This window comes from Carlito syrichta, unplaced genomic scaffold, assembly GCF_000164805.1.
Source record: "Carlito syrichta isolate Samal-C Ts95f unplaced genomic scaffold, Tarsius_syrichta-2.0.1 Scaffold126816, whole genome shotgun sequence".
Classification (NCBI taxonomy): domain Eukaryota; kingdom Metazoa; phylum Chordata; class Mammalia; order Primates; family Tarsiidae; genus Carlito; species Carlito syrichta.
Window position 1 is genome coordinate 110,149 of NW_007070912.1, and position 21,725 is coordinate 131,873.

The 21,725-nt window shown below is 47.4% G+C and overlaps 1 protein-coding gene across 1 annotated transcript in view; it reads left to right on the forward strand.

Annotated features, from left to right (window-relative positions):
* The window catches only part of NPLOC4 (NPL4 homolog, ubiquitin recognition factor), a 79,874-nt gene extending 60,975 nt beyond the window's left edge, over positions 1-18,899 (forward strand). Inside the window, exons 12-16 of the mRNA XM_008048839.2 lie at positions 5,137-5,208; positions 8,530-8,625; positions 10,099-10,215; positions 11,873-11,975; positions 16,265-18,899. Coding sequence (XP_008047030.2) covers positions 5,137-5,208; positions 8,530-8,625; positions 10,099-10,215; positions 11,873-11,975; positions 16,265-16,422 — 546 coding nt within the window. The 3' untranslated portion in view covers positions 16,423-18,899. The remainder of the gene's footprint in view (positions 1-5,136; positions 5,209-8,529; positions 8,626-10,098; positions 10,216-11,872; positions 11,976-16,264) is intronic.
* Positions 18,900-21,725: the final 2,826 nt, after the last annotated feature.

Genomic DNA, 21,725 nt, shown 5'->3' on the forward strand with positions numbered 1-21,725 from the left:
GTCCATATGTTTGTCCTTTATGACTGCATAATATTCCATTGTGTATATGTACCACATTTAAAAAATCCAGTCCAGTTTTGATGGACAGCATGGTTGGTTCCACGTTTCTGCTGTTGTTAATAGTGCTACAATAAACATGTGTGTGCAGGTATCTTTTTTGTAGAATGATTTGATTTCCTCCGGGTATATTCCCCATAGGGGGATTGACTGTGCAACTTTTTAAAACAAATGTTTTTAGACTGGACATGGTGACTCACACCTGTGATCACAGCACTTTGAGAGGAAGAGGCAAGAGGATTGCCTGAGCCCAGGGATTCGAGACTAGCCTGGACAACTCGGTGGAACCTCATCTCTACAATAAATCAAAAATTTAGCTGGACATGGTGGTGTGCCTTATGGTTCCAACAACTTGAAAGACTGAAGTGGAAGAATTGCCTGAACCCAGTCATGGCTGTCAGTGTACCACTGCACTCTAGCCTTGGCAACAGAGTGAGACTCCAACTCAAAAAAAAAAAAAAAAAAAAAAAAAAATATATATATATATATATATATATATATATATATATATATATATATATATATATATATACCCTTTGCACTCAGATATCCTCTCTGAGGGGTATTGTAAATGTAGCAGACCACTCTGATGTCCCCTCTCAGGGGACAGAAAGAGATTACTGGTGATTATACAGTACAAACTTATGCAAGCACAAAATTTTCAAAAACGTATGTTTCCTAGAAGCTTTCCATGCAAATTACATGAAAAAGCAAATAAAAAGATGGACTATGTACTGAGATATATGATTAATCAGTTGAAAAGTGTTTTTCAGGAATCATAGTCAACAGACTGGACATAAATTACATATTATTAATGTGAGAGAAAGAAAACGGGACTGCATTGTCTGCTTTAATAGAAAAATACCAAGTGAAAGACTTCAAACATATTACTATTTCACAACATGTACCAATGAACCTGCATTGCATGTCAGTGACTGTTTCACACATTATCATATGTTAGAAAAATATACCTAGGCTTGGTGGCTCAGCCTGTAATCCCGTGCTTTGGGAGGCTGAGGTGAGTGGATTGCCTGAGCCTGCGGGTTCGCGACCCGCCTGGGCAACTTGGCAAGACCTCATCTCTACAATAAATCAAAAATCAGCCGAGCATGGTAGCGCGCGCCTGTAGTTCCAGCAACTTGGAAGGCTGAGGCGGAAGGATCGCTGGAGCCCAGCAGGTCGAGGCTGCGGGAGTGGCCACTGCACTGCAGTCTGGGTGACAGAGTGAGACTCCAGCTCAAAAAAAAAAAAAAAGAAAAGAAATTAAAGAAGATCTGAATGAATGGAAACATTTAAAAATAAAAAAGAAAAATATAAGGTACACAGTTTTTATTTTTTTTGTCATAAATAAGTTCTTCAATGTCCAAGATCCCATTATAAGCCAGGTATAATTAAATAAAATAATTGGTTGCAACACCATACTATTTAATATGAAGTGATTCATTTTTCAGTATTTTGTAAAAAATTGCAGTCAAGTTGCTGATAGGTGATTAGCAAGATGTATCTGAGTGCAAAGGGTTAATAACAGAAGATTGTGTTTGCTTCCAGCATTATTCAGGGCAGTTTCTCAATTAATTAAGAATTGCCAGCAAGAAGAGATTCTGAATAACATATTAGCATACTCCAAGTTTTTTGAAAAGTATTTTGTGGTCCCTGAAACTTCTTAGTGTAGTTTCTGTTCTTCCCCTTGTTGTGGAGGTGATGGGTCTTGTTCATTGTGAGTCTCCTGTTGGGTCAGAGCCTGACCTTCAAGGCTCTCCAAGGGGCAAGAGCGAGGTCTGGATGTGCTCGTACCCCATAGCACTAGCACTGGCTTATGGAGCAAAGTTGTGGAGGCTGAGAGCCTAAGTTCTCCCTGTGGATAGACTTGGTCTAACCCACCTTTCAGCTCTCCTTGCTGTTCCTCAGTCCTTGCAACCCTTTGTGTTTCATGCCAGGAACACTGGGTAGTACCTGTGACTTGCGTGTGGTTGTAAGGATTAAGTGGCTCTGTGCACACAATGAGCCCCTGAGAAACACTAGCTGTTGGTTCTGTTTGCCTCTGACAGGCACTCTGTAGATGCTCATGAACTGGTTGTTTCCTTAGCGGTGGCTCTTTAAGAAACCATGTTTGTAGCCGGGCTCGGTGGCTCAGCCTGTAATCCCGCGCTTTGGGAGGCTGAGGTGAGTGGACTGCCTGAGCCCGTGGGTTCAAGACCCACCTGGGCAACTTCGCGAGACCTCATCTCTACAATAAAATAAAAAATTAGCCGGGCGTGGTAGCGCGTGCCTGTAGTTCCAGCTACTTGGAAGGTTGAAGCGGAAGAATCGCCGGAGCCCAGCAGGTCGAGGCTGCGGTGGCCAGGAGCGGCCACTGCACTCCAGTGTGGGTGACAGAGTGAGACTCCAACTCAAAAAAAAAAAAAAGAAAGAAAAGAAACCATGTTTTTGAGAGCTTTGTCTTTTCTGAATTATTTTGTGAAGTCTTAGATCCTAGTATCGTTTGTTCACCTCCTCGCCAGTTCTTAGAAGAGAAAAACAACACATTCTGGATTTTATCTACCTTTTCTCAAACAAGGTGATGCCATGCAATCAGTGGAATTTACTGTTGTCCTGGCACAAAGCCCATATATGTTTGAGCTAACAAAGACATCGATCCCTGGATTTTTCTTGATGTCAAGACCTTGGCGCCGCTACTTTCAGACACAGCCTATGTGGCAGGTAGTGAGGCGTTGGGGACCACAATTTCTGACTCTCCCGGAGCCTTGCTCCAAATGGAGATAAAACTGCTGACACTTTGGCGGCTGCCAAACTTAGAATTAAGATGTCTTCCTCCTAGCATATTCCATCTGACATTTGCTAAAGCCTATAAAAAGTAATTGCCTTTTAAAATGGTGTGTAGAGTTAGGGATTGGCTGGCAAAAACATTTGAGTGAAGGCTTCAGGGAGAGATAGAAGTTACCTGTTTTTCCCCCAGGGAAGAAAGGGGATACAACACCTTTATTTTCTTGGGGAACGGAAAAGGTACAGTTGGGTAGTTAAATTTGAAAGAGAATAACACGACACAAAAAAGAGAGAGGGGCATTTAACAAGAAAAATCCCTAGAGGGGGAGATTAAAGTGAACAGGTGCTGGAAAAATGTTTCTGCATATTAGAGCTTAATTAGATTTGAAGATGAATTCCAGATGGGCTAATTATGTGTGAGTTGTTGCAGGTTATTTCTTGTAGGGGCAAGCGTGTATTTTTGGAAATAGTGATTTAGTTTGATTGGATTTGATTCTCGCCTCCTACCAAATCTCCTCCATCAAGAAACCACCTCTGCTGGGTCCCAGAGTCCCACTCAGCAGGCCCCACATCTTTGGCCCCTGTCATAGCTGGCAGAGACACAGAACGTGGACGCTCGTCTTCATGGTCACAGCCCACTCATCATGTGGAAGGACAAATGATCTTTGCCCAAGTCGAGTGGAATGTAACTTAAACTTTAAAGGAAAGTAAACAAAACAAAGCTGCATGTTTGCAGGAACCTGGCATTTGATGGGGTGGGGGAACAATACTTGAAGTGAAAATAGAGTTAAAGCTAATGTTCACTTTATGGCCAGTTGGTTAGATGGATTTGGGCTGGTTTTTTTTTCTGGGGGGGCAGAGGAGGAAGTTATTGGCAGCTCTCTAGGTTGTGAGTAGAGAAAAGGAGGGAGAGTGTGAATAACTGAGACATATTTCAGAACAAAAACTTAATGTTTAAGCAAGGAACAGAGCCAAGGGCTACATGGGCCTGGGACATCCTGTTAGGATGATGGACTTGACTTGACTTAGGAGCAGATTGTGATGGTTGTCTCAGAAGACAGCATGATTCCTGCTGTTCCCAGGAAGGTGTGGATGTGCTGGGGTGGCCTCACATATCCTACACACCTCAGGGAGATGCGCTTGGCATCCAGTTTGGGTCTGGGAGCTTCAATAAACGTAAACTTTTATGTAAGGCCCTATAATTGGAAATTATGGATGTATAATTTATATATGACTCAATGAATGATTTATATAATGTTAAGTGATGATTTAGATAGAAAATATGACCCCCTCTTGCAGAATCTTTAATGAAAAACGTCAGTTCTTATGAATTTATTTCTAGAGCTCTGTTTGAACTCAGCATGTTTGACATAAATCAGATCTAATTGTCATTTTATGATTAATGAACATATGCTGGCCGTTTTTCCCCATAATTAAACTTTATGTTCCATGCATCTGACAAAGCAAAACAAGTTTAGACTTTGACAGATTGGCGGTGGGTTTCCTTGTCTGCGTATTTGTGTGTGTGTGTGTGTACTCATTTGTGCATGTCTTTATTTTATTAATGTACAAGTACTAAGTTGCCGTGGAGTCACATTTCCTGAGGTATGAGTACACTTTTAAGAATTAGCATTCAGACTGGGAGGGAGATTTCAAACACCTGCAGAAGATAGAAAGGGCACAGATATAGCCTGGGGTGGAGTGCGGCCCTTCTGCCTCTGTCTCTCAGTAAGCACCTTCCAGCAAGGCGAGCCCCATGGTAGGGGGACCTTTGATGTGCCGTCCCGGAGGATACTCCGCAATACTTGAGAGCATGGCTGTACTCTCAGGCTAGGGTTGTAGTAGGAGCTCTAAGAAATGGTAGAATGTGGTTTTATTGGAAAAATAGGTACTACGTTTGCCTTTCCACTGTCAACACACTTCAACAAGAACTGTACTAGTTTAAAAGGTGAGCCAGATGCAGCGGCTCACATCTGTAATCCCGGTACTTTGGGAGGTGGAGGCAAGAGGATTGCCTGAGCCCACAGGTTCAAGACCCACCTGGGCAACTAGGCAAGACCTCATCTCTACAATAAATCGGAAAATTAGCCGGGTGTGGTGGTGCGTACCTGTAGCTCCAGCTACTTGGAAGGCTGAGGCGGAAGAATTGCCTGAGCCCAATAGATCGAGGCTGCAGTGGCCATGAACATGCCACTGCACTCCAGATGAGACTTGCACTCATAAAAAGATAAAATAAAAATAAATAAAAGCATGTGAAAGGAAAATCATTATCACTGGTCACTTTCGCTCATGACCTTTCTCCTCTGACTGTTGCAGGATGTAGACAAGTTTGGCAACGAGATCACCCAACTGGCCCGTCCCCTGCCCGTGGAATATCTCATCATAGATGTAAGCGCCCCGCATGTGTGCATCCATGGCAAGCCAAACTGTCGTTTGCTTTGGAGATCAGGACTTTTGGGTGGTGGCTGCTCAAGAGAGGAGGCGGCTTAAGAGTCTTACTCTGTACCTAGGGCAGTGCCTGACCCAGAACAGGCACCCGGGAGGTGTTTATTGAATCATTAAGTACCTGGTGTTGCTGAAAAGCTCACACGTGAAAGACTTTTTTAGTTTCAGATTTTTGTTGCCTTAAAATCAACTTAGGGGTTAACTTTTTCCCATACTAAAGTAAAAAGGACTACCCATCTCTGGCCAAGCAGCCTCAGAGGCAATGAACCTTGGTCACTTGAGCCCTGAGTCATGTGACTGTTCAAGCAGTCTTGCTCAGATATGTGGTGCTTGGTTTGTAGCTGCTGGCCATCCAGCCTATACTAGTGCTGCCCTGGCCACGACACAGCTGCTACAGCCTGTAGTCCATGTGCTTGGGCCACTCTGTGGTGGTGACCTGTGACTCAGTGTCCTTGAGTAAGGGTTTATTGTAGTTTACTGGGTAGAACTCCAGGAGCCAAGCATGTACCTGACTTTGCTGCATCTTCCCAGAGTCTCAGCTTCTTTCTGGAGGCATGTGGTTATGGATGTGGCCATGCCATTGGCCAAAGGGCAGCAAGTGCAGTAGGATGAGAGCCAGCACATCACTGCCCATCAGAGCTCTGTCCAAAGGGGCTGGGAGGTGGCTCATTTCCTACACTGCTGCTGTGCCAGGATCTATTCAAGCTGCATTTGGAGTGGAATGGGCATGTGATTCAGGCAGTAAAATATCATTGCATTTGGAGCAGTGGGTCCCCATGAGCCAAGCCCATCGATGCTCCATTCCAATTGACAGCTCCTGAGAACATATTTATTACCTGGGCTGTAAAGGCATCTGGTTTTTAGACTACCTGGGGTGTAATTAAGATGAAAACAGATTGATGGAGCATACACTCAGGAGGAGCCAGCATGATTTAAAGCCAGCTTTCTCAGGTCTACTCCCCTCATGGCCTCCCCACCCCTTTCCTTTTATAAAGGAAGTTAAGTTTTTGCCTTAGTGAGTTTATTCAGCAGTACTTAGTTGCCAGGGGAGCAGTCTACCCTATAGTGTCTAAGCTTTCTGTCCCTGTGGGTGTGAGGCCTGGGGAGTCCCTGAGAGCAGGTGCCCAGAGAAATGTGTTCAGCTCCTTGCCCAGCTCCCAGGGACCCACAGATGCAGGCCTGGACCAGAATTGTCTGATATCCTTAAACTTTGGGATGGGGAAGCTGTTGCAGGCAGGAAAAGACATGAGCCAGTGTTCCCTGGGCTTCTGTCGGGGCATTGTCTAGCTGATAGATGTTGGGTGGGGGGTGGTTTCAGTGCAAGATGTGGAGCTGGACACCCTGCACCCCCTCCACCAGGACCTCTGGGATAGTCATATGGGGCCTGTGGACTTTGGTTCGGTCACTCTCCACAGGCCAATTAGAAGACCAACAAATACCTGTTTTAATTCCACTAGTTTACTTACTAGTAAGCAGTCTATAGTTGCTGTCCCATTACTATGTCTGCCTTCTGAAAGGGAGGCTCCCATGCAATCTCAGACTTTGTTTCTGCAGTGTAGTCAGCACCTCCACCATCATTAGACTTCTGACCACAATTAGTACCCAGCATGGTGTATACTAGGCCTGTGCTGGGCGCCCTGCATGTGAGAGTCCTGAATTCTCCCACCAGCCCAAGAAGGGTATACTCTAGTCATCTTTTTCTCAAAGAAGAGCAAAGTGAGGCCCAGGATTCCTAGCTGATAGGGTTGTTTAGCTGACATGCAGCACTATGGCCTGAGTCTGGGCCCTCTGCCACACTGCTGTGTGGGCCCATCAATAAGGCCCAGCCCAGGTCAGAGGTACTGCTGGTGGCTCAGCTTGTTCTTCCAGAGCAGCTGGCACTGGCACAGCTGAATCCTGGGCCAGCTAGCCTGAAACAGCTCACTGCCTTTGCAGATGTAGACAACAGACCAGAACAATGTTAATTCTGTTGAAATAGTCCCAAAGGAAACAGAATAGCTACCCTAAATCTGGAAGAGGTGTGGTCTTCTGCTACTGGTGTCATATTGCAGAGGAAAGCTGTGTCAACCAAAAGGTGGTTGATAGCTCACACGGGTGCTTCCATGGGAAGGGACATCTGCCAAGAGGAATAAAATCTGTATTGGTATTGATTCTTGCACATGTACCACTGTCCCTGTAGCTTCTATTGATTATATGCTAGATTTAAAATGCCTTCTGACATTGCTAAGGCATGTCTGAGCCAAATGAAGGACTTAGCTCACCTTTCGATATAAGCTCTTTACTGGAGCTCACTTGTTCAGGGAGAGAGGAAAGCTGTACCTTGGCATTCTTCAAGGGCCTGTCATTTTCACCCCTGTCTAGAAAAGCCCACGGGCTCCATGGAGTGGCTCCCTAGTGTTCAGAAGGGGCTTAGCAACTGGCTGGAGGTCACTTCGTGTCTTAAAACTGGCACTGGCAGACTTTGTATGTGTCCTTTAAACCCACTGACATGAATTTTGTGCTTTTTAAACAAAGGCAGCTCCTGGGATGTCCTCCTGGCCTTCTTGTAGTGTGGACAAGGGGTCAAATGAGCCATTTATTTCCCACAGCAGAGGCAGAGCAGCTGTCTGAGACTCTAAGGTGAATCAGTACTGTGATAGTCTCCATGCAGCTTGAGTTAGATATTGTAGAACTGGTGTACGGAGCCAAAAACTGCTCAGATGTGGTTCAGTTTTAAAAACAAATTCTTAGCCTGGGCATGGTGGTTCACATCTGTGATCCCAGCACTTGGGATGCTAAGTCAGGAGGATTACCTTAAGCCCAGGAGTTCTACACCAGCCTGAGCAACATAGTGAGACCTCGCCTCTACAAAAAATAAATAAATAAATAAATAAAATTATGCAGGCATGGTGGTGCGTGCCTGTAGTCCCAGCTACTTGGGAGGCTAAAGCAGAAGGATTGCCTGAGCCCAGGAGGTCAAGATTGCAGTGAACCGTAATCGTGCCACTGCACTTCAACCTGGGTGACACAGTGAGTCCAACTAAAAAAAAAAAACCAAAAACCAAAAAGTGAATTCTTTAGTTTGCTTCTCAGATGTCAGAGTTTCAAAACTTTTGTGTAGGGAAGACACTAATAGTTAACTGTTCTCTTCAACGTAGAACTTGTAGGACTCTTCCAGGACTGCTGTGAGTATTTACTTTCTGCTCTGGGGTTACTCTGGGCTGTTTGGGAGTTGTCTACACCATCATTAGCCTAGTTCATCATGGGTTTGTTTTTCTTCATTAGATCACAACAACTTTCCCCAAGGATCCTGTTTACACTTTTTCTATTTCACAAAATCCATTTCCTATTGAAAACCGGGATGTATTGGGTGAGACACAGGTAAGTTCTTTGTCTTTAGAAACTTGATTTAAAGTAACTGCTAGCCGGGCTCGGTGGCTGAGCCTGTAATCCCGTGCCTTGGGAGGCTGAGGTGAGTGAATTGCCTGAGCCCACGGGTTCGAGACCCACCTGGGCAACTTGGTGAGACCTCATCTCTACAATAAACCAAAAAATTAGCCGGGTGTGGTAGCACGCACCTGTAGTTCCAGCTACTTGGAAGGCTGAGGTGGAAGGATCGCCAGAGTCCAGCAGGTCGAGGCTGTGGTGGCTGGGAGCGGCCACTTCACTCCAGTCTGGGCAACAGAGTGAGACTCCAACTCAAAAAAAAAAAAAAAAGTAACTGCTGATTACTTGTCTACTATCAGTATTGTTTTTCCAGAAAGTACCATGTGTTCAAATGCTCCCAATTCATTTTTGTGACAAGCCCAGCCTAATCCTCTTCTAGGATATCGTTGGTCACTACGATACTATCTCTGTGACTGGGTGATGGATGACCCTACATGCAAATCCCCTTAAGGTCTCACATTGGCCAGAAATACATTATCAGCTAACTTTCTAATTTTTCCAAGTGTGTCACTCTGTGTCCTTTACTAACAGCTTTTTTATTGTTTGTCCTGGCCTCCTTACCATGTCACCTATTGCCTTTCTCAGGCCCTGTCAGGGTTGCGTGGCTCTGCGGGGCTGGTCACCTGGGCTTTCCCACATGTGGTATTGATCTACTCACTTAGCATGGGTTCTGTGCCAGCCCTCTACCTTTGCTGGCAGATCAGGCTGAGTTTGAGTTACTGTCATGCTGTGTAGATGGTCTATATACATTTGTTCTTGAATCTTAGTCGCTAATAGACATTTCAGAAGATGGCCAGGTTAAAAAAAAAAGGTTTCCTTCAGTGGCTGACAAAGCCTCTTCTACACTTTGGTCCCCTCACTACTCACATGCCCAAGGGGAATGCCTGTAGAGGTGCAGAGCTTGTTATTGGGGTGCTGTCTTGAAACACTGTGTTTAATCCTGCTGAAGATGTTTTATATGATGGCTTCCTGTAGCTGTTTTCTTTCACTGCCACACTGCCCTAGATCGAGAATGCAGCTGGATAGGAAAAGCCAGATGTGTCTCTTTGCTCCTGAAGTGGGCCCCCGCTGCAGCCCACCTCCACCTGGAGATAAAGGGGACATTGTCCGTGTCTCTGTCTGGATCAACTTTGTAGACATGCTTTCTTATACACCTTGGTGCATCAGATGTCATAGCATCTTCTAGGAGGAGAGGAGCAGGAACATCTTTTAGGAGGAGAGGGGCAGGAGCTTGTTCTACACTGGCTGCTCCTCTTCTCTTGGACCTTGTAAGTGGTTGTAGAAGGAGAGAGGGAGAGACTCTCAATATTGATGTATTTAATCATGTCCTAGTAGGAAACAGCTCACTTCCTGGGTCTGGCCCTGGAGAATTGTATGAAAGATTTGTGTTTATTTCCTTTCTTCTAGGATTTCCACAGTTTGGCCACCTATTTGTCCCAGAATACTTCGTCTGTGTTCTTGGATACCATCTCAGATTTCCACCTCCTGTTGTTTCTGGTCACCAATGAAGTTATGCCTCTGCAGGTACGGGCCAAGTATGATGTCTGCCTGAGCACCTGGCTTTGGTGTCCCCAGGTGGGCTTTGATTATAAAGAGATGCTCTTTGTCTCATTTTTCTTTCTTTTTTTTTTTATAATCAACATTTTTTATTATGATATTGTGGGGTACAATTAAAGGTTAGGTATACAAATATGCTTTGTTCAGGCAACCTTGTTGATAAGAAGTATCTTCCCGTTCACTTTTCTTTCCTCACAAACCAAAGTATGGCTGAGAAACTGGGTCAAAGCTTGGAGTCAAAGGGTGTCTCATATGTTCTGTGAGCAGAGAGTACATGCATCAGCTTTTCACAAGAGGCTTGTTGATAGAAAGATGCATTTTCCTCACCTTTAGCACTTTCATTGAGTGTCTTGCACCCTCTGGGATGAAGGACAGCTTCGTGTGTTATAATCACACGGCAGAGGTGATTTAGCTCTACCTCTAGCTTGGAACATTAGAAATCCTACAATTTAAAAAAATCCTGTCCTAACAATTTAAAAATCACAGCCTCTGCTTTTTACTGATCTCTCCCCTCCTCCTGAATCAACTTTGGTTTTATTGCCTTGGCCCAGAAGGCTTGGCCAACTTCCAGACTTGGAGCTCACAGCTGCACAGTTGGCATTTTTAAGACACACCATGGGGGAAGAAGAAGGCGAGTGTTTTGCAGACAGCAGCTGCTCTGAGCAGTGCGGGGGCATTGAACAACGGGTCTATCCACTAGGAGGCCCCTTGCATGCGCCATGTGGTGGGTGTCCTGCTTTGGCCTTTTCTCCTCTGTCCAGGACCCCAAGAAATGCAGGAGAGAAAGGAACAAAATTTTTTTGAGCTGCTGATCCCACTGACTCTCTGAATGTGACAGGATGGAGAAATTCCCCTCCAGGGCTTTTCTCTGTCGGGTAGCCTGTGGCTGTTCTTATATTCTGCTAGGTTTGTGTCTGTATTTGTTCCCAAAATCACCCACTCTGTTGAGTCATCCTGTAACTCTTACTGTGTATACCTTCCTCCATCAGCCCAGGGAGGTTTCTCGGGTTCGGCTGTTGTCCAGCTAAGTGGATGGGTGGTGAAAGGAGAGGCTACTTCTCCATCAGGGCCACCTTGCTAGTAAATGTGCACTGTTTTGCAGTCATCTGTTAGAATACATTTTATGGAGGTACTGAGAGCCCCTAAAAGCTTTATGTATTCTTAATTGTGTAAGTTATTTTAATTGTCTGCACTTTGACCCTAGAAGCCTAGGATATAGAGTGCATTTTTTCAGACATGAGGGAGAAGAGAAGGAGATAGAGGATGAAGTGTGAGGGAGAAGAGTAGGTCTCAGCTTGGGGCTCCTGCTTTTCTGTCTCAGCCTCTGGGACAAGAAGTGTTAGCTTGATCCTTTAGGCTCTTGACGCTTTGTCAGTTCATGTCAGAGACAACCACAGATGCCCACCCGGGGCTGTTTGGTGGGAAGAATTTACATTTTAGCTCAGTTTAGCATTGCATTTATAGACCTCAGTTGTGGCAGTTTTGCATTTTGTAGTGCTAACCTGTAAGATTTTAAAAATTCCTTCTGAAGTATGTCTTGATGTTGAGGAAGAAGAAACCTGTTAGCAAAAATCTGGTCATTTCAGACGGAACACATTGGAACCTTCCTTTTGTCTTCTTGCAGGACAGCATCAGCTTGCTGCTGGAGGCTGTGAGGACCAGAAACGAAGAACTTGCCCAGACATGGAAGAGGTCTGAGCAGTGGGCCACTATTGAGCAGTTGTGCAGTAAGTATCTCCATTCCAACCACCATGGGCTGTGCCCTGTGCCCCCATGGCCAGGGCAGGAGAGCAGGACACACTCTGCACAGGTCCACACTGCCTTTTGTGACATGGGTGTCCCTGCTATGCATATGGTTGTTTTAATTGATGAAGCATACATGATGTGTAGACCACAGATCTTAGGTACACATTCCTGTGAAATGTACAAACTTATACACCAGAGGCACTGATCTTCGAGCATCCTAGGAGCAATTTGAACACCATTATTTTAGAGAAACAACTTTTATGTAAGCACTGGAAGCAAAGACCTCCCCTCTGTGGTACTGTCCCAGTGGATGTTATAGAACAGAAAGCAGCTATCTTGTGTGTCCAGGACCCTCAGTCCCAAGAGCCTCAGTCCCAAGTCTTGAACAATCACCTACCCTAGTGAGAACTTTTCCTTAGTTTTTGCTGCAGGGACTGCTGCTAGTGCACTAGTATTGAGTCAGTGTGTAGCTCATACTAGTGCACTGTGATGCCATCCAGCTGGAACTGAAGGTAGCAGAGGGCTGTTGCAGCCTGTCTCCCTGTGGCTTTGACAAATATTAGAATCTTTTATTAAGACAATCTTGAACCTCAGTTGTAGCAGTTTGCATTGTGGCAGGTGCGGTGACTCATGCTTGTAATCCTAGCAATTTGGGAGGCAGAGGCGAGAGAATTGCCTTAGTCTAGGGGTTCAAGACTAGCCTGGACAACTTGGTGAGACCTCATCTCTACAATAAATCAAAAAATTAGCTGGTGGTGCTCGCCTGTGGTTCCAGCTACTTGGAAGGCAGAAGCAGGAGGATCGCCTAAGCCCAGCAGGTCGAGACTGTGGTGGCCATGAGCATGCCACTGCACTTCAGCCTAGGTGACAGAGTTAAGACTCATACTCAAAAAAAAAAAAAAAGACAACCATGAGAATACATATTTTAAAAGTTTATATCATTTTCTGAATCCATCGGGTAGCTACTAGGTCCAAAATTAGCCAAGAAAAAACCTCACTGGAATCTAAGCCATAAGGGAACCTAGTTGGAAAAAGAGATATTCTTTCCTAATACTAAAATATGTAGAAGCTCAGTGATCTTAAGAGTCATAGTATTCATTGTGTCATGCTTCTTGTTAAGTGATTCTGACGACTCACCAATCTTACAGCTGGCTAAACCTTGTATTCTTTTGCCTTCGTGTTTTGAAATACTGCTGATGTTCCCAGACAAAGGGCAAGTTAAGCCCACCAACCTCTCTAAAATGAAATCCTACGTCTTGGGTTCTTGTGTGTGGGCAGGGGCATGGTGTGGGGGGCCCCTCTGCTGCCCTTACTGCCCTGTAGTCCGGGCCCTGCTCCTTGTAAACCTCCATGTTCACATTGTGGGTCTCCACCCCAGTGATATTTTTTAATTCCTCACAGAGAAACATTTAATGCAGCAGTTTGATATTTTGGAATATCTCATCCCGGAAGGAGTGCCTAGAGAGACTGATTTCAACAAGGCTGAGAGGGCACAGAGACACTTCCCTGGACCCAAGGCGGAGGCAGGCTGCCTGGGAAGTTGGCTGAGGGGAAGGAGATGAACATATCTGAAGGCATCCCTATTAGATACTTGGCTCCACATGTCTTTGCCATTCCTATTGGACACTTGGCTCCACCCCTCTTACTTAGACGAGCAGTGGTCTGTCCCCGTTGCTGCTGCAGCTTGTGCATAAAGACCTCCTTGTGTTCATCAGTACTTGCCTTGCTGAATAATTTATTATGTGATTGTCGAATCCCATCAACGTAGATAATCTGCTCATGATGCTCAATAATTATGCATAATAATTAGCATAGGAAACTAATAGTAGAGTATCATTTACAAAAGTATCACTAAACACAAGATGCCCAGGAACAGTGTGATCAAAAGTTCTGTGAGAGCTCTGTGTTGAATGCTACACATTGCCAGAAGAACTAAGTAAATGGAAGTGTACCATCTTTCTGGATTGGAGACTCAGTATATTTTTAAGATACCAGTTTTCCCTAAATTGATATATCAGTGTAATTGCAATCAAATTTGCCACAGACTTTTCCCCATAAAAATGAACAAGACTAAAATGTATCTGGAAATATAGAAGGCCTAATAGCCAAGACAACCTGGAGAAAGAAGAATAAAGTTGGAGAACTTGGACTACCTAATTGCAAAACTATAAATCTTCTGTGATTAAGACAGTTTGAGGCCAGGCATTGTACCTCATGCCTGTAATCTCAACACTTTGAGAGGATTGCCTGAGCCCAGGGGTTTAAGGCCAACCTGGGCAACTTGGTGAGACCTTGTCTCTACAATAAATCAGATTAGTCGGGCATGGTGGCACATGTCTGTAGTTCCAGCTACTTGGAAGACTGAGGCAGAAGGATCGCCTGAGCCCAACAGGTCAAGACTGCAGTAGCTGTGAGCATGCCACTGCATTCCAGCCTGGGCAATAGAGTGAGATTCCGACTCCAAAAAAAAAAATGTATGCTATTGGCATAAGGATATATAGTCATTCAAAAATTGGTTGATAACCGGGCTCGGTGGCTCAGCCTGTAATCCCGCGCCTTTGGGAGGCTGAGGTGAGCGGATTGCCTGAGCCCGCGGGTTCGAGACCCGCCTGGGCAGGCGAGACCTCATCTCTACAATAAAATTAAAAAAAAAAAAAAATTAGCCGGACGTGGTAGCGCGCACCTGTAATTCCGGCTACTCGGAAGGCTGAAGCAGAAGGATCACCGGAGCCCAGCAGGTCAAGGCTGCGGTGCCCGGGAGTAGCCACTATACTCCAGTCTGGGCGACAGAGTGAGGCTCCAACTCAAAAAAAAAAAAAAAAAAATTGGTTGATAACAAAGGCATCAGAGGGTGGGCTTTTCAGGAAAGTATGCTGAAACAGCTGGACATCTGTATGGGTAAAATGAATTCTACAGTATACACCATACACAAAGATCAGCTCAGGGTGGGCCATAGGTCTCATGATAAGAGCTAAAACTATAGACCATTTATGTTTTTAAATTGAATATCTTCAGGACCTTAGAGTAGGCAAAGATTCTCTTAGCCAGGATATAAGACCTTGAGGTAGGACACAGAAAAACTCTAACCATATAACATATTAATAAATTAGATTGTAGCAAAACAAAACACTTGTGCTCATCAAAGGGCACGGTTAGAAACATGAAAAGAGATGGGAGACAGTGTTAGCAATACAGATATATGACATAAGTCATTCTTCTAAAACAATAATCAAACACAAAAAGTGTAAGAGAAAACTGGGCAAAGGACTGAGAAATTTCACAGGCAGACATAGGAACTGTCACTACCATTAGTCCTCAGGGAAATGCAAACTAAAATAAATGAGAAACCATTGCACATTTATCAGAGTGGTGGATGAAAGGAAAAAATCTGCCCTGACCATGTATCAGTGCTAGTGAGGATGTGGAACAACCAGAAACCTCACATTCCACTGGTGGGATGCAAAACAATGCAGCTGCTCTATAGAACTGATAGTCAGTTTCTCAGAAAGTTCAACATTTAATTACCCTGTGGTCCAGTATTCCCACTCCTAGGTTTTTACCCAAGAGAAATGAAAACATGGGTTCACACGGAGGTTATGCAAGAATGCTCATGGGGCTGGGCACAGTAGCTCATTTCTGTAATCCCAGAACTTTGGGAGGTGGAGGCAAGAGGATTGCCTGAACCCAGGGGTTCAAGAACAGCCTGGGCAACTTGGCAAGACCTTGTTTCTACAGTAAATTAAAAAATTAGCCAGGCATGGTGGCATGTGCCTATAGTTGTAGCTATTTGGAAGGCTGAGTAGGAAGAATTACCTGAGCCCAGCAGGTTGAGGCTATGGTAGTCATGAGTATGCCACTGCACTCTAGCCTGAGTGACAGAGTGAGAATCCGATTTCAAAAAAACAAACAAACCCCAAAAACAAGGAATGCTCTTGGCAGCTTTGTTTATAATACCTCAAAACTGGAAACAACCCAAATGTCCATAAGCAGGGGAATCACAGCATTCACACAGAGGAGTGACTACTCTTCAGCAACGTAAGGGCACAACATAAGTGCAGGGTCTTTGACACCTGTTAGAGCAGGGGAGGCATGTTTCTGGGTCCATCACAGCTGATGCATTAAGCACTGCAGACAACAACTCTGGTACATACTTGTGGGGACAGGACCATCCATGGTGGCATTAGCCTCTGCATTGTAGCATGCTCAGGCAGAGCGAAGCATCTCCTGTCTGCAGAAATAATGAGCACTCACTTCTCTTCTCGCCCTGCAGGCACGGTTGGTGTGCAGCTTCCAGGCCTCCAGGAGTACGGCGCCGTTGGGGGCTCCTCGCATGTGGCCACTGCTGCCATGTGGGCTTGTCAGCACTGCACCTTTATGAACCAGCCAGGCACGGGCCACTGTGAGATGTGCAGCCTCCCCAGGACCTAGGGTTCCAGCCCTCTGCTGGGCACCCAGCCCTCTCTGAAGCCAGGAGCATTGTGCGGTGTGTTCCCTGCGATGGCCCCGCCGTGGGCAGCCCTAAAAGGGCAGGGGGCTGGCTCTCCTGGGCTCGCTGACCCACTGAAGCTTCTCAGCACATTCTTCCTTGGAGAGAGGGAGCTACGGCTGGTGTTCTGCAGGCTGAATGCAATCTCCAAACTGGAAATGCAGAGTGGCCCCACCTGAGAACGCCCCACACTCCTAACCCCGTGGACAAGCCCCCCACTGTGGTGGAAGTACCATGTACCTCTCAATCATCACCTGGAATTGGAGGGTACAGGGAGGGGTTGCTGCTGCCATCCAGCTTTCTTTTTCTTCCTTTTTGATGCTTTTTGTTCTTTGCCCCATCCCCCACCCTGTATTTTGGTTGGGAGCTCTTGGTTGCCTCTGTATCTTGTTGCTCCGGGGCAGAGACCTGCCTGTGCGGGTCACTTTTCCTCTTCCAAGATAGCCACTGTCTGATAGACATGAGTGGCCACAGGCTGACGGCCTGCTATCTGCTCAAGCTGTGGATCTGCAGGTTAATTTGCTGCCTACCCTTTTTCTTCCCCTCACCTGACATCCAGGTGGGATTTTAAGGTCTGCATTGGTTGTAATAACAGTTATCAGTAGTTTCTGCCCAGAAGACTTTTATTTATTTTTTTTAAGATAAAAACTGCACAAAAGGGGAGTGAGAGACTAGTTTTCACTTCCTTCCCTCCTTTAGTGAAGCCCCTGTGGGTATGTTCAGGGTGGATGAGTATGGACAGGGCACCAGTCAGTTCTTTGAAGTAAACCTCAGTGCCTGAGACTTTTCTACCAAGCCGCACAGCTGTGATGGCTATAGACACTGCGGGCTGAGCAGGAGCAAAGTGGTGGCTCTTGCCATGTGGGCTGCTCTCCAGGTCCTGGATGGATGAGTTGGGTGCCCAGGACTGGATGCTCTGGTCCCCCACATATACTGTTCCTCTTCCCATGGCCCTGCCTGGCCCTGGTGTCTGGCACAGTAATGAGGACGTTAGGGGCTTGGCTTCTCATGAGGGCCACTTGGGACCTCTCTGGGGCACATGACAGTTGGTACTGTACCTATGGTGGGACTTCTGGGCAGTCCCAAACAGGTCCTGGTGGGGTCTTGCCTGTGTACTCTGCAGTCTCTGGTTTTCTCTGCAGCTAGCTGTGGCCTGGCCCTTCCCCAGCGGAGTTGTGGGCATCTTGAAGCCTCTTTGCCTTAACGATAAGCAGTATCTGGGCTGCACTACGCCCATGGAAAGACCAGCCCAGCCACAGACTGTGCTTGGGGACTTCTGTATTTGCCCTAGGGGGTCAAGCCTGTGTGATCTTCCCTCATCCTTGGCACTGGACAGAGAATGCTTGCCTGTTGGGCTCTCACATGACCAGGGCTGTGACCGGCACCTCCAAGTCCACCTGGCATGGGACACCAAGTGGAAGGCTCTTACTCTTGGGACCAAAGGGCAATTAGGCTGTGTCTGGCCATGACAGCACTGTCCTGGAGGGTCAGTAATGGTGGAGAGTAGCTGGGCTGAAGTGGACTCCTGTGGGTGCAACTTCCGGCTTGTCTGCTGCAGGCTTTCCCCCCCCCCCCAGCTCCTCGCTGCTGTCCTCCCAAGAGAACCTCTGCCCTTATGTGTGCCGTCTGGTTCCTAAGATCAGCCATGAGCCTGGATGGCCTGGGCTCCTCTGTACCCTTTGCTTGCCTGTGTTTTTCCAAGGCCATTCATGCCAACACCATTTCCCACCACTGGGCAGGTGCTGGAGACAGCACAGACTTCCAGAGACCTCACTACTGCTGTCACTGCCACCACCACCTCCACCACTGGTTTCTCTCCCACTTGCTATCATCTTTATCCACTAAGCTAGCTTTCTTTTCTCCTCCAATATTTCCCTCACTCTAAAGTTCTGGCATTCACATAATTCATTTTTTCTTTTATCTTTGCTTAAAGAAAAAGCATTGTGATTTTTCTGCTTCTGGTTTTGAGTTACTCTTTGTTCAGTAATGCACTTTATTTTATTGTCCAAAGAGAGTCAGAGCTAAGCATACAGGTTTAAAGGTGAGCCACATTGAGGGCTCAAGCCCCAGGAGGCTCAGCCACCTCCTCTTGCGGGTAGGATCCTCAGTCCCACCTCTCATCCTCACCCCTGCCCTTGGGATGGACATACCACCTCATGCCCCCAGGCTCCCATAACCTAGTGAGGTTGACTGAGTGCACACCTACCCAGGTGAACACACAGTGACTGCCACAGTCTCCTGGCCCAGAGAGGAGGTGGGGTCTGGCCCCAGCCCACCTCCAACCAGGCTGCTCCTGGGACACAGGTGCTCCTGCTTCGGCTCCGTTTTTGGGCTTGCAGGTGTGCATCGGCTGGGTTTGGATTTGCATTACATTGACCCCAGCCCTGCAGTGGAACCTAATAAAAGCGCCTGAAGCAACTGCCCTGCTCCAGTGTGTCCTTCCTGTGCACTGCACCATTGTCTGGCATCTGCTTGATGTGGGGCAGTTTGATCACTTGTCCCCCAAGATACTACTGTTTGCTAATGTGTTTGGGCTATTTGAGGGTGGGTGGCATCTGGCCCCCTCCTGCTCCTCCCTGCCTAGGCACTGAAGCACTCCTCCTCCAGCTTAATGTCGGAGCAAGAGCTGTCCATTTTTAAAGCCCTGGCCTCCCTCAAGTGCTATTCTGCCTCTGCCCCACCTGTCAGCCATGTGGCTGCTCCAGGCTATCTACCTTGTTAACCAGTGCACATCAGCAGGTGAAGGACAAAGCCCAGAGAGCCCCAGACTGCACAGGTGCAGCAAGGAGTGAGCCTGGAAACTGACACACTGCCTTCCCTTGTGTCTGAATTGCCTTTCCCCGTGACAGCAAGGGAGCCTCCCCCAGTTTTCTCTGATCTTTAGGTACAACCTTTGCATCTGCTGATCAGCACCACTGAGTCCTTTGGCCAGTGGTTCATTGCTCCCTTAACAGTTACTAAAAAACAAACCCAACTGATGTTTGAAGGGGGTCCCTTGGGGGTGAGGCAGGCCACAGGGTAGTGGCAAGAGGCCTGGATTCTGGGGGTGGGCACCTGCCTCCAGTTGGCTCCTGTGATGTGACTTCCTTCAATAGTGGTGCAGTTCCTCTTTAGCCCACAGCTCCCAGGTGGTTTGTGTGCCGGGCTGGGCCCTGAGCGTGGCTCAGGCTCCTGCACCTGTATGTTCTCTGGTATAGCCTCTCTCCCACCCCCACTGGCAGCCTCATCACTTCAGGGCCTTTTTGAAGAAAACCCTCTTGAGAGGTAGTGATAGTCCTTGGAGCTTTCATCTTCCCAGGTTCTATGAAGTGATAAGGGTCTGGACACCCCTCCCCCAAGAGCAAGCAAATTGTACTATCAGAAATAGAACTTGTGGGGGGGGTCCCTTCCCCCACTTCTGGCATGTTTTTCCTATTGTGCTTTGCTGCACGTGAGAGGCCCCTCTGTGCTCAACCCTTTTCACCCCTGGCACAGCCTGCAGCTTCCGTCGCACTTGGTTTTTCTTTCCCGTGTCTGACCCTGTAATGCAGTTTGTTCTTAGGGCGATGACACTGCCTCCAAATTTGGCATAGAGACACACTGCTCTTCAGCAGTGTGCTCTGCTGTCTCACAGGCCTCCTGCTGGGAGCATGCACCTTCCACACCTGTCAGCTCTTAGCCAAGTACCAGCTTAGGCTGGGTACTGCCCACCAGCTGGCTGAAAGCTGGTCTTGTGCCCTTTCCTGGTGTCTAACTTGCCCACTGGGGTCCATGTTCAAGGCCTTCCCCATGACTGTTTAGAATCATAAATCCCATCAGTCTTGGTTTGGGGCCAGAAGTCTGCTACCCCCCCACACAGCAGAATGGAGTGGGACAGAGGAGGAACCTGCAAGGGAGGCTGTTCAGCTCACCTCCTCCCAAGTCCACTTCCTCCCTCCCCCAAGTGGTCATTCTTTCTAGGACAATCTTGGTGTGTTCTCTCTGCACTAGGAGACAGCCTGGGAGGACTGGGTGGGAATTGGTCTGAGTGAGTGACTCACAAGGATTGGGGGTGGTTGGAGGGCTAAATGGGTAGTCAGAAAACCAACTGAGGCTACTTGTGCCATGTGGGGTAATTTCAGAGTGAGGAACTTGCTGATTCTGAAGGCCAAGTGGGAACTGGTCTTCCTAACGCCCTGGCCTTCTCCCCAGCATCAAGGACAGCGTTTCCAGGCAACAGCTTCAGAGCAGCCCTGGGGTGCAAGAGAGGAGCAAAGAACAGACTCCAGATGCCACACTCGAGTTGTGGCTGAGATGGCGGCTGCCCGTTGCTTCAGAGTATGATTAGGACTTCTGTGATTGGTTCTTTGTGTTTTGGCAGGTTCACCAGGACTTGGTGATGCCAGCCTAACTTCCAAGCCCAGTTTTACAACTGTGCCCTAGACTCTATTTTCCTCATGGGTGTCTGGTCTTGGAGCTTTCCAGATTGGCTTTTTAAGGAGGGAGGAGGGGCTTGCTCAGTCTTTAACTTGTGAATGGTGTTAGCAGTCTCTACTTTTTCTGCTGTGGAGGTGGTGTCACCCTGCAGTCACCTCCACGTTAGCATCTCCCTCCAGAGTCCTGGCACCCTGCTGGCTGCAGCATCCTGAAGAAGTGGGTAGCTTCCCTGGATGGGGAGGGTGGAGTGTCTTGCCCTGGCTTCACCCTCCAGGGGCTCAGCCAGTCATTCTCTTTACTGTCTTCTGCCCGCAATTGAGAAATCCCATTAGCTTATTCTCTGTCCCTACCTGTTCAGGTATGGAGGCAGGGGCGCACTTCTAAGTCCATCTAGCTCCAACCTGGCAGTGTCCTGGACGTGGGGCTGGCGTGGGGCGCTCGGCGGCGCACAGGGAAGTCCCATCTCTAGGCTGAGAGCGCCTCAGCCGGGGTGACAACGAGCTGGCACTGCTCCCATCCCGTCCTCTGCAGGACTCCTTTGGCAGGTTCCAGCTGCTCCTCGGAACCCTAGAGAATCAAGATATTTACACAAAGGCTTTGGGAGCGGAGTACCTGCTCCAAAGAGAGTGGGTTCAAGCTTAGCTCAAGAGCGGCCTCTGCTCGGCAGGAGCCCAGGAGCCACCAAGACGCTCTGCGAGCCGGGCCGCGCTCGATTCCGACGCGCGTCGTCTGGCAGGCGGGGAGAGGCTGCAGACCCTGGGAAGACGTCCCCTGCAGGCGGGCGGGGAAAGAGCGGCATCGGTTTCCCTGCCTTTCACTTAAAACACTTCGGATCCGGCCGAACCGCCCA